The 12,864-nt window shown below is 43.0% G+C and overlaps 1 protein-coding gene across 2 annotated transcripts in view; it reads left to right on the forward strand.

Annotated features, from left to right (window-relative positions):
* The window catches only part of trps1 (trichorhinophalangeal syndrome I), a 106,748-nt gene that overhangs the window by 44,523 nt on the left and 49,361 nt on the right, over window positions 1–12,864 (forward strand). The window contains exons 3-7 of one of the 2 annotated variants that reach the window (XM_062410052.1): window positions 3,907–4,614; window positions 5,542–5,657; window positions 10,774–11,386; window positions 11,768–11,982; window positions 12,577–12,730. In XM_062410052.1, coding sequence (XP_062266036.1) covers window positions 3,907–4,614; window positions 5,542–5,657; window positions 10,774–11,386; window positions 11,768–11,982; window positions 12,577–12,730 — 1,806 coding nt within the window. The remainder of the gene's footprint in view (window positions 1–3,906; window positions 4,615–5,541; window positions 5,658–10,773; window positions 11,387–11,767; window positions 11,983–12,576; window positions 12,731–12,864) is intronic. The other variant, XM_062410053.1, reaches the window with a different exon arrangement.

Below are 12,864 nucleotides of genomic sequence, written 5' to 3' on the forward strand. Positions count from 1 at the left end.
AATCAGAGACAGAAGGATGGCATCACACGAAAAAGTAGGGACAGATGATGAAGAGCAGGACATGTTGGTACAAAGACTACGAGGATAATATGAAGAGACATAATGACGCAGATCGAAAAAAGAAACAAGCTACAGAGAGATCTCTGTGTAAAGAGACCTTGCCTTTAGCATTATTTCTTCATATGTTGTGCATTAATCCTTTGTTTATGAAAGCTGGAGATGCCAACTGCAGCTATCCCACGGGGTGGGGAGCACAGATATCTGAAGCCGGCAGAAATATGTGGATGTGTTTCAGTATCGGCATCAAACACAATCCATTACAGTGACTATATAATAATACAGTGGGTAAATAGTTGAGTGGGATATCTATGTTTTTCTGTTAGTAAGAAACTGATCTCTGAATAATAGAGAGTTTCTACTAGTTTTTTCTTTCTTTCAATTTGACGGGCAGATTGCAGGAGCCTGGAGTCAAACCACTGACCTTCTGATTACTGGACGACCCAATCATCCAGCGAGAGCTACAGGCAATTTAAAGATGTCAATCTAAAGTTTATTTATCTTATTTTTTGACTGAATGATGACTTGATTGTCTAATCCCCAAAACATTTGCACTGTGGTCAGATTTTTATTAATAAGCAAAACTCCACGTGATAATGAGTCATTGTTTCACAATGCCTCTGTGATAAATGTCTGTGGCTGTTATCGGCCACATACTGCAGAAACTTACCATGCTCCTCCCGGTCCATCCTTCAGCAGTTGTCTTTGGGTGATAATTGACAATTTCAGATAGAAGCTTCACTGGCGTTGGGGCTAATTGCAGTTGATGGAAGTGATTAACTGTCGCGTTTATCCTCGCTGTGGTTTTGAGGCCTTTGTGGTGTTTAGGGGCTAATTGTAGCTAGTAGCAGTAGTTGTTATGCGGTATGTTGTGGTGGGTTGCACCTAATTGTAGCTGATAGTAATGGTTCCAGTCTGTGTATACAGCCTTAAGCAGACAAAGGCTGTACTGCGACACAGAGGCACACACGCTCAGACACACAGACGCTCAGACACACACGCTGAGACACAGACCCGCACACTACAGCCTGGAAACACATACCTATATTTTCTTGCCCACATCCTGGAGCAAGCAAGTGTGTCTGACGTATATAAAAGAACAAGAAATGATTCTTTTGATGATAACTCTTCTTTAGATTTTATAGGACTTCAATCCAAGTTATTCATAATTTTGTTCCCATCGTACTGATCAACTTTTCAAGCTGTCACTGAAAAAATCATACGGGACAGATGGAAACTCAGTCGGGTCGAGCAGTGCTTCTTAGGTTGGGATCTCAGCTTCATCGCTTTACCACAACGAATCTGTAGTTTTCCACTGTGTGGGTGTGGGTGTGGATGGATGGGTGGGTGGGTGGGTGAGTGGGTGCGTATATATGTATGTGTGTGTGTGTGTAAGTGAATGATGAATTCTGACTGGGTGTGGTGTACATCAGATGAGATTTCACTCTGCTCACTGTTCTCTCTCTCGCTCTCGCGCTCTCGCTCTCTCTCTCTCTCTCTCTCTCTCTCTCTCTCTCTCTCTCTCTCTCTCTCTCTCTCTCTCTCTCTCTCTCTCTCTCTCTCTCACATGCTTGTACTTCTATCTTCTCTCACTCATTGGCATAATGCATTCCCTAGCCCCCCGACCGAACCCTAACCATCAAAACTAAATGCCTAAACCTAGTTTTAACCAAGTCCAAGTCCAAAACTTCGAACAGCCCATTAAAAGTGGGACAGAAAGTAAAGAGTAGCCAAAATGTCGTCATTCTGTAGGTTGGAGGCTCAACATTGTCCCCACCAAGGTACATGTACGAGTACACACACACACACACACACGCAGTGAGTGCCAGGTTCTGGGCGTGGGCCCTGACAGACATAAATTGCTTTATTTTAATTGTTGCATGGTAGAGAAAAATAGGGAAAGAGAAAAAAGGGTGAAACACTAGAAAAATTCATTTTTGAAAGAAAGAGAGCTCTCTCGCTCTCCTTTTTTCTCTTTCATTTTCTCTCCTTTTCTCTGTATTTAATTCTTTCTTTTCTTCCTAATCCTCTAGATTATAACACAGGGTTTGCTAAAATGTGGTCCTGGTCTGTTTTTGTGGATCTCTGTGTTTAAGGTCATTTGATTATTTTGTTTTCAGCTAAATTCTCTTTGACCTTCTTTCGAAGTTTGTGTGTGTGTGTTATCCGTCATGATTTAACTGTTAAGTTAAAATTATTTCTTAGACTAACACACTGGGCTACACACATTCTACATCTCATCCACATGCCTTATCAAACGTGCACTACACACCCACGCACACACCCACACACAGTGTCTTTCCTGTCATATTGCATTGATCTAAAAGTGATCCGAATTTGGCGTCTATCAGGCGTCCTTTGTGTGTGACTGTTTATGAGTGAAGACACACACACAAACGCAGAGTATGGGTCAATGGGTTGACTTTGTTTATGGCTGAATATGAACTGAACAACCACAAATAAACACACACTGGCACGCGCACACACACGCACACCAACACACGCAGTATCTCTCTGTCACGACTGTTGTGAACAGAGCGACCACAATTGTTCTCTTTTCAAACAAAAGAAAGATTATGGCTTAACATAAAACATATGCTTGGTTATTTGATGGCTCTGTATAGTGATTATAAGGGAGGCACGGGAGGGATGGTGGGACGACAAAGGGAGGGAGAGGGAAGGGAGAGAAAGAAAAAGGTTTTAATGATCAAATTACTTAAATTATTGCAGCAATTATTCTTGCATCTGAAAGTGGGCGATGGAGACGGAAAAATGCCTGAAATCCAAGGCCAAGGCCCTGGTAAGCTGCCTTTTTGTTTTGTAGGAGGTATATTTACACTGATAATAAATGAGTGTGGTGGCGGGAAAGACAAGGGAAGAGAGGACAGGCTGAGGGATAGAAAAGAGAGACATGTGCGGGGGGGGGGGGGCAAAGAAAATGGGAGATGATTGTGAAAGAGAATAAAAAGGAGAGAGGAAACCAAGGACAGGAGGTGACGCAGATGAGGCACAAGAGACGGCGAGAGATGTGAAAAATTATATTTTGGACGAAGAGAATGAAAGAAAAGCTTGTGGAAAGAGATGCAAAAGAGGGAGCGATAGAGGGAAATCGCTGGAGGGGCTGGATTGAGGTTCTCCACCTCCCTCATCCATCTTTCTGATATGGGGTGTGCGGTTTGATGTGGTTGAGCGTTGGCCATTCTCCCCGTCTCCTCCTCCTCCCTTCGTCTCCCCCCATTCCTCTCTCTCTCTTTCTCTCCCTCACCCCTCTGTCTACCACCCCTCTCAGCCTCTCTGATATGGTTTGGGTTTTGATGTGGTCATGTGTTGAAGATTCTCACGGATGGTTTCCATAACGATAAAAAGAGTCACTCCCTGGTATGGAAAAAATAAAATAAAAAAGAATTGCACTTAAGGATGCAACGGAGATCGTAACACACACACACACACACACACACACACACACACACACACACAGACACACACACACACACACACACACACAAATATCTCACAGCTAAGATGTTTCTGATTTTATGGGGCTGTTTTTCTTTTGACGAGGTTTGTGGTTGAAGATCGTCACAGATTTCAGCGTTCAAAGAAGTTTGTAAATTGAATCAAAGTTTTTCAGTACACATACACCATTGTAACAAAATTGTATTTGTATGCACATAATCCCCAGTATATTATTCCTGTCGTGCAGACTCCTTGTATCTGTTTATGTCGGGATTTTTATGATTGTGAAAATCTGCATAATATTTTGATCTGTCTTTTAACACAGTGCAGTGTCTTCATGTTTTAGATCATGTCGACATCAATCCATTAATGCAACTTTTTCTGTCTTTTCAGAGATGGTGAGGAAGAAGAACCCCCCTATCCGGAGTGTGGGAGGTGAGGAGGAGGAGGAAGAAGAGGGGAGGAGGCCAGCAGCAGGAGAAGAGGAGGAGGAGGGAGAGGAAGAGGGGAGAGTGGGAGCAGAGGCCGAACGGATAAACCGACCCTCTGAGCCAGAGTCCTCCGAGCGGGTCAGAGGCGATGAGGAGCAGGAGGAGGAGGAGGGAGAAAGTGAGTGTGTTTCCTCATCTGTCTCTCCCTCATCAGTGGGTGAACGCTACGCTAATGAGGAGAGAGGGGGCAGGAGAGGAGGAGGAGGAGGAGGAGGAGGAGGGGGCAGGTCCAAACAAGGCAATGCTGCGTTGACTGACAGACCCGAGAGCCAGTCGGAGCCCGAGGACGGGGAGAAGGGGGTGGTGGAGAAGGAGAGGAGCGACCGCGTCTCACCTCCTCTGCTCTCCGCTCCCCACCTCCTCCCCGGACAGGAAGGAGGGGAGGAGTCGACAACCGACACTCCTCCGCTCTCCTCCAGCCCCTCTCCCAAGCTCCAGGACTTCAAGTGCAACGTGTGCGGTTACGGCTACTATGGCAACGACCCCGCCGACCTGGTGAAGCACTTTAGGAAGTATCACCTGGGTCTGCACAACCGCACACGGCAGGACGCTGCCCTCGACACACACATCCTGGCCCTCCACAACATGGCCCCTCAACACACACCTCTAGGTAACTGCAGCTCTCACATGTTTAAGTTCATATATTAAACATCGCTGCTTATCGTAGTAAACATAGTTCACATCACAAGTTAATGACAGAATCACCACTGATCGAGGCTACTGCATTGGACCGTAAAGTGACGTGTCTGTCCTCTGAGACCATTTGCTTTTTTTAGGCTTTATTTCAGAATCATGTCATGTTTAAAAACAAGAATGGCATCAAGTGGAGCACACAACTCCACCAGGTTGACATCTACTAGATCCAGATTTTTATTTGGATCTGTACCAAAGTGCAAATCCTGATTTCTTCCCCTGACTCATCAAGATCCATCAATTATTCTCTGGGAAATATAAGAATATGTTTAAAAAATGCCCTATCTCACAATATGAAATTCCTGGATGAGTTCTTTACCTGATTCATAACACCTCCTTATACAAACCTACGTGGAAATCTGTGCAATTAATAATTGCATCCTGCAAACTAACTGAAAACTACACACAAAAACATAACCTGAGATAAACACAATGATACAGAAATACAATCATCACAATTTACAAATACACAGGGATTAAAACACATGCTCCAGTGTTTCCAAATATAAGATGAGTACTGTAGCATCATCATTTCATGAACTCACAAACTTATGCATAATATTATTCTACACCAAATCACAGCTGGGCAGAATGATCTAGAAAGTTTTTCTTGCATTATGTTTTTGCAAAGATGTTCTGTTTGGACCGTTGTAAAGTTTGTTTTACAATCATGCCACTGCTTCTTGTTGATCTTTAGGTTTTCCCCTTCTCAGATGTCAGAGCTGTTCAATGATTTTTCTTTGCCACTAGCAACATGACCCCTCCCCCCCCCCCCACACACACACCTTTTTGTTGTTTATCTACTTCCACAAGTTGTGACCCCTCCTTGTATTTCTGCCCCCAGACATACAGACAGGACAAGGGCAGAGGAACCAGGCCAAAGAGTCGGGGAAGACGAGGCCAGATATACACGCTCAACAGCATAGGGCAGTTATGATGAATGGCACATATGACGTACAGGTAAGCAAATACATGTCGATCAATTGATGTTTTTCATGAAGTATAATAAGGGAATTTATTCATTTTTTAGTCGGAACTCATTAAAAAACGGACTCAATACATAACATTTGACAGAAATCAACCACAATGTAGATCTAGAGCCACTTCCACAATTAGTTAAACAAAACTGCAAAGAATAAAGCTACAGAAATATCTTGTGGTGAGACCATGTGGAGTTTATTTGAAGGAATGTTTTGGAGTGGTGGAACAGAGACTCACTAGTTCAGTAAAGCTCTTGTTTTGTTACCTCGGGTGCAAAGGTCTGTCTGAAAGTCGAAGAGTTACTAAATTGTGCACAAGGTCTTTGTACTCTGCTTTTTATTTTGTAAGTACATTGATTCATATCTTTCAGAACTTATGTTACCGACATTTGTGACTGCAAATTACTTTCTTGTCTAATTAATTTTTAATAGCACAAATAAGAAGACCTTGGATCCAGTATGAGTGCATGAATGCTGAATACAAAAGTGTCTTAAAAGTTTAGAGTAATTACTCCAAATGACTTGTTCCAAAACAAGCGACACGTTGCTTTAGTTAACAATCCGCTACAATCAGGACATGCGGTCGTAAATTTGAAAACTGAACGGGATTATTTATCGAGCTGAACAATCTGCAGCTGATTTTTAAAAGAGGGCGTGTGTGTGCGATTTGAACAGTGAGGCTTTGTCTCGCGAGTTATAAAACTTTACAGACTGATGGATGGAAACAGAGAGGAAGAGGAGTAGAGCCCCTGGCAGACAGGCACGTAGCAGTGGGTGTGTGTGCTTAAGTAAAGGTGCACACAGACACACAGGCTTACTAGGTGCGCTGTCTCAGTCATGTGTTGTTTCAATTGCGAATAAATTCATGTTGCACTAATCCCTCATATCCAGTGGTCAATTTGTAAACTTTAAAATCACTCATATTATATAACGTGTGATTTCAATGCTGTCTTTGATTTATAAACCAGTTGGAGGTCAGAAAATATTGTAATTATAAAGCTCATTCTAGGTACAAATGCACACAGTCTCTTTTCAGAAACTTTTCTAACAAGCTGTCTGGATTTCTGTATCTTTCTGAGGTCACAACTATACAATCACTGTCCTCGTACAGGCCACCCAACACAAGACCAAACAGCCGAGCTAGCTACGAGAAAGCAAAGCTGCACTACTGCTGGTGTCAGGAAGCCAATATATCCTAATATTAGAGTCCAGTTTATTTATTCTCAAATACCAGGAAATTTTCGTCTGAATCCGACCATCTGCTCAGCTCGTTTTCGAGCTCACCGACCAGACAATCCATTTCCTGCGGTTGGCCTCGCTGTGCGTCCCTCACAAAACAGTTGGCCAATCAGAGAAGAAGAAACTCAGAGACGGGACCCAAAACGCCCTTTTCTTGCTCGAGCCCCCGAGAGAAGCGTGGGAGAAGAGATTTAATACTCTAATGAGAGTCTATTGAGACTAGAGTCTGCAAAATTGATTCTCAGTACCTCATATTGATATCAAAACTTCAAATAAAACAACGTGAAATATGGGACCTGTAGCAGGAACTAGTGCCTGGTGGGAACTGTTTTTTTTTTTAAAGATATTGCAGAGTGAAGACAGAAATACAGTGAAACTGGTGTGATTTAAAATTCAATCTCCAAGAGAAATGTTGCACACAGAGTTAAAAATCAATCAATTTGACCTTATACGCGATCACATGAAAAGGGTCTGATGCAATTTGCACCTACGATCTGAACATTCAGCCGGCCGAGGAAATAAAGTTATATTTAACTTATTACTGCACTTTTAATCAGGAGATGCTAATAAGTTATATCAAAAGCTGTAGATTGTGGTTAGAACAAAAACATGCTAATTCTCTGGTCAACATGGACGGATTTTCTACACAAGACATTTAAGCCTCACACACAACTTCTCACTTGGCAGTTTAGTTTACTTTGAAACTTTTTCTTTCCAGTTTGCACATATCATATTTATTCCCTTGTGTAAACTTACTGTATGTAGATCTTCCTCCTATAAGCTTTCTAACTTTAAAAATACTTGGAAAACTTGGCTTTAATCTCTCAAAAATCACATTCAGCAGCATGAGGTTTTCACATTGAAATGTGTTTGTGTGTGTGTGAATATCCGTATTCAACATGTAATTTTGTGCGGTTTTTATTTGCAGATATAAAGCTAATGATAGCTGCTAAAATATTGCAAATTGGAAGTGTCTGCATTTTTGCAAACCCGCATCAATCTGCACTGGCAGAGCTCCGTCTCGTTACCCGCAATTATCTCCCGATCTAATGTAGACCCGCCCTGACTTGTTAACACATGTCCCGTCATTGGTGATTAAACACACATGCTACATGCAGAGCCCTTCCCATCAAATGCGATGTCGTCCTGCTCGGGTGGCTGAGTTGTGTTCCTGGAAAAGACGCAGCGCCTGTGCTCCTGCAGCTGTCGATGTGCTAATACTATTTGTCACTTTTTACAATTAGCAAAGCCACTGAGAACGTATTAACCACTGGATAGTTTAGTCTTTATGGGATCCTTTTGATGTACTAACTAGTTTGCTGCGGCGGGGTTAAAAGGTGGTGTCATAGACTTTCAAAATAAAACAAATCCGTGCAGCTAACTAGGCTTCATATGTTCTGAATATGATGTTAAAAATGCTGCACAATCATTTATTTTATATAATTATATTTTTACAAGTGCGAACATTGTTTTCAATAATCTAAATTAGTTCTTCTTTTCTTAATATGAGTGTGATTTCTGAAAGACATATTGTTGAAATAATAACCTCTTAAGTGGTAATTCCTCCATAGTTAATGGTCTTTGAGTACTTTGGTGCGACTCCAGCTTTGGTAACAATTGGGTCAAGGATTAGTACTTAAATTGTGCAGGAACAGTAGGGTTTTGTCTGAAAGCTTTAAACAAGATGATCTAATAAACGTACGAGTGTGTGTGCGCCTGTGAGTGTGCACGTGTGTGTGTGTGTGTGTTTCAAAGAATGTGTATGAGGAATAGCGGAGGAGTTTCATTTCATTTAAACCTGCCAGTCTGTAATGGCTGTAAGTCACGTAATGGACGGAGAAACACACACACACAGTCAGAAATAGAAAATCCAGTGGGCTTAAGTCGTCATTATGAAGAAAAAGTGAAAGTATAAAAAAAAAAAAAAAAAATCGAATGAAAGGGTTCTCTATTCCCTCTGTCCCCCTCTCGCTTTTTCTCTCTCCCGCCCACGTTTGGAAAATTCCATGTTGTCATTTGCTGAGACGAGGTGGCCAGTCGACCAATGAGATGGCAGGGGAAAAGACTCTGGGAGGAGAGGGATACCGGGAAGAGGAAAAGAGAGATAGAGATGGAGGAGGAGGAAAGGAGAGAAGGGAGTGAGAGGGACGGACAGACAGAGGGAGGCTTTGAAAGCAGTGGTTCTAATCAGCTGTTATGCGGCGTAATGAAACAGCTGTCAGACATATTTAACTTTCTTTTTCCCCCCGTCTGTTCTCCAGCCGCCTCTCTCATCATCCGTCTTTGTCTCTCCTTCACCTTCTCCTCCCCGGCCCGCTCATTCTTTCCTTCTCTAATCTCCCTCTTACTCCAACTTCTCAATTTGCATTTCATCTACGTCCCGCTCCCACCTCTTTCTTTTCCCCCCACCTCTATTCCTCATCTTACACATTTTCCCCCTCAACTCGTCCGGCTTGCCCTCTACCTCTTCTCTTTCTTTCTTTCTTTCTCATATTCCCCTCTGTATCTGTCTGTCCTTTCTGCTCTCTAAAAATTACTGGGATGTTTGGCTTCTTTTCTAATTGACTGGGCAGGGTCTGTGGGGGTCGCGTTGATTGGATGATTTGTGTCGTGATCACACGCAGTAATGGCTCTCATGAATTTATTCTTTCTCGTGAAGCTAAAATATACCATCCTTATCTTTTTTTTATTGGGTATTGCTTCCCTCACTCTTTTTAAAGTATCTTTAAATGTTTTGTCTTACACGTCAAAGTAGAGTGTCTGCACTCGGGCGATAGCTGTTAATGAATATAAATTTCCCTTTTCATTGTCCTCTACGCTAAGAGAAGGACTGAGAGGTTTAATTACTCAGCTTTAACTTCCAGGGGAAAAAAAGGGGAGAAAAAAGCAAAGTACCTCAGTGATATTCTCCAAATCTAATCTGGGAAAATGCAATCAGCACCATCTATTGCAATAAATACATTCATGTTTATAAACAAAATTAAGGTGGGAATTGGGACTTAAATACAAATCTATACAACTATATTTAAACTGTAAAATTAAAGCTAAAGGCTCCTTAATGAAAAAAAATTTAAACTAAATATTTGCAGTTTTCCAGTTGCATTTTACTTTTGTAAAACCGTATATTACCTGACAGCCTGCAGTCAGAATCAAACCACAGATGTGTAATGAGAGAAATCCATAGTGTTCAGCATGTACGGCCTGCCAGGTCGCCTGCTCACCTGCACAGCCAGCAGCGCACTGTAATCACTTTCAGTCTGGGAGCTAATCTAATAAAAAAGCAGACGGGTGTCGGGTTGCTCGCTCTGTAATGCGGAGTCTTGGCTTCGTACGGCGCATTCTGCAGTGAAGCCTGTTGATATGTCGGGTTGGTTATATTTAGAGCAGCCTTTTAATTGTCTACAGTTACACGCAGAAGAAATGATGGATTAAGTTTGCTGTTGGTTTAAGTGCTAAAAACAGCTGGAGGGAATTTTCAGCAGAGCATCTACTGGAGGCTTATGTGATATATTCTCAAAATACCTGATGCATAGGAAATAAAAAAAAGAAGAGACTTGCATCTAATTGCTTTACTTTCTTTACTTTTCAATCAGGTCCATCACATGTCTGTACAGTTTTAACACAAGCTGTTGTCAGATAACCAATGTCTTATATGTAATTGTAGTGTTTAGGTCTATCTGTACTGCATCTTTTCAAATTCCTAACCAGAACAAATGACGTAAGCCCAAACATCTCTAATCAACCTTGTTAGGCATACGTCAATTTATGCTAAAAAGGTTTCACACTATAAAATAGGCTTGATTTAAATCTGCAACCCCCCAAAAATAATAACTACTCTTGTCTTTTTTTGTCCACAGGTGACCTTGGGAGGCACGTTAATTGGGATTGGCAGGAAGACCTCTGATTGTCAGGGAAACACTAAGTACTTTCGCTGCAAATTCTGCAACTTCACCTACATGGGCAGCAACTCCTTAGAACTTGAACAGCACTTCCTGTCCTCGCATCCGAACAAAGTGAAATCTCCACCGACCACCCCCCTGCTGGCTACAAACAACGTGGCCAAGCAAGACAACCAGGCGACAGGCAGGAGTCCGATCATCGATGGGGTGGAGCGAGTGGCAGTGAGGGCGGAAGACGACACCGTGGTTGGGTACTGCATCCCGGTCAGGGCGTCTTCGGATTCGTCCAGCTGGACGGGGGAGCCGGGTCGAGGCGGCGTGCAGGCTTATTACTGGTGTAAATTTTGCAGCTGGAGTTGTGAGTGGTCAGGGGGCTCGGCGAAGCTCTTGGAGCACTATGAACAGAGACATAGAACGAACCTGGGAGGCACTATGAGCCCCAGCAACTCTACTCCTGGGGCGCTGGACAGAGAGCGGGAGAGAGGAGGGAGGAGAGAAGGGGGCGAGCGAGACCACACGGCATCCAAGAGCCGCAAAGATCCATCATCGAACCCATCCAGCACCAGCCAAGGTAATAAAATGGGGGAAAGTGCAGTGGTGAATTGCTTTGAGTGATTTTCAGGAGAAGGTAGCTGTTTTTATGGAGCAGGAGATTAATGAGCAAAATTAAATACAAGTCTTTACGGTTTTTACTTCTCCTGTTATGATGCTGCTCGACTTCTTTGAGACTTTAGACACTGCTGGCCTCCACTTTTTCACTTTTACCAGTTCTGTCATTCTCTGCGAACCCTTCTTTTATGCTGTTTCTAGCGCCGTGGACAGAGACCCTCCTTGTTTACTCGCCATCAGAGTCAAGAATACAGTTGAACCCTCCTTAACATGTCTGTACTTTGCTCTACTAAAAGACCCAGACTGTTTCATTTAACAGACCTGATCTGTTTTCCGCTCCTAGGAGATCCGAACAGCAGCGACCCAGAAGCAGTGGTGACCAGTTATAACTGTCAGTTGTGCGATTTCCGGTACTCGATGGCCCACAGCGCTGACGTCATCGTCGTGGCGCCGTTGCTGCTGCACTATCAGCACAACCACTCCATCCACCGGTGCTGCATCCAGCACTGCATGTACTGTCCCCAGGGGCTCTGCCAGCCACACAAACACTTGGGGGAGGTGAGATTGATAAAATATTGAGATGTTTATTCGGTTTACCGTTTCAGTGTTTGCTCGGCACTCGGAAGAAGAAAATTAGCTGGTTTGTTTTGTTGGCAAAAGAAAGTAAAATATGAACAAGTGTCAAGGTAATTGGTCCAATTTCCAGCCTTGTTAAATTCCCTTGCTTCCCCCAGTCCACACACCACAATTATGCGTGCTGCCAAACAGTGCAGCTTAACAATGGAGGATGGTATCATCAGTTAATGATGTACGTTCATACGGCTACATCTGGCTTCCAGCTCTTTGATAGCAAAGAGTTGGAAGCCAATCACAGAACAAAGGTGAGAGATGCAGCAGGACACTAACTGAAAAGTTTCCCACGTAAAGACTAGAGCCAGTCAGATGTACACTGTTTGCTGGCTGGTATAAGTGAGCATACTGCTATCAGTGTTTGCTGGAAACTTTTATTTTATGGAATAAACAATGCAGAAAACAACTTTTTTTGATCTAACTATTTATTTGTGTCGTATTTTAGTTATTCCAACAATTTTCAATTTGCAGTGTAATATAACTTACTGTTTATTCTTAACCTTGTCTGATTTTTCTAAATAGGTGTCCCACCCCTTTGCCTGTCGGAAACCCGCCTGCCCTAAATGCTGTACCAAGCTCTCTCCGTCCACCAAACAGCAGGACGCAGCTGGTCCGAAACCTGCCGCCACCTCCACCTCACCCAGCATGACCCCTCCTAACCCTAGAGCTGAACCAGGTGTGATTTCAGGTTCCACCTTTCCCCCCTCTAACCCTACCCACTCTGTTGTCACCCAAAGTATTAAAAGGAAGATTGTGTCATTCTAACGCAACTATGTCCTGTCTTGGGGATTTTAGAGCTTCAACTACACC

The sequence above is a fragment of the Platichthys flesus genome, chromosome 17, assembly GCF_949316205.1.
Source record: "Platichthys flesus chromosome 17, fPlaFle2.1, whole genome shotgun sequence".
Taxonomy (NCBI): domain Eukaryota; kingdom Metazoa; phylum Chordata; class Actinopteri; order Pleuronectiformes; family Pleuronectidae; genus Platichthys; species Platichthys flesus.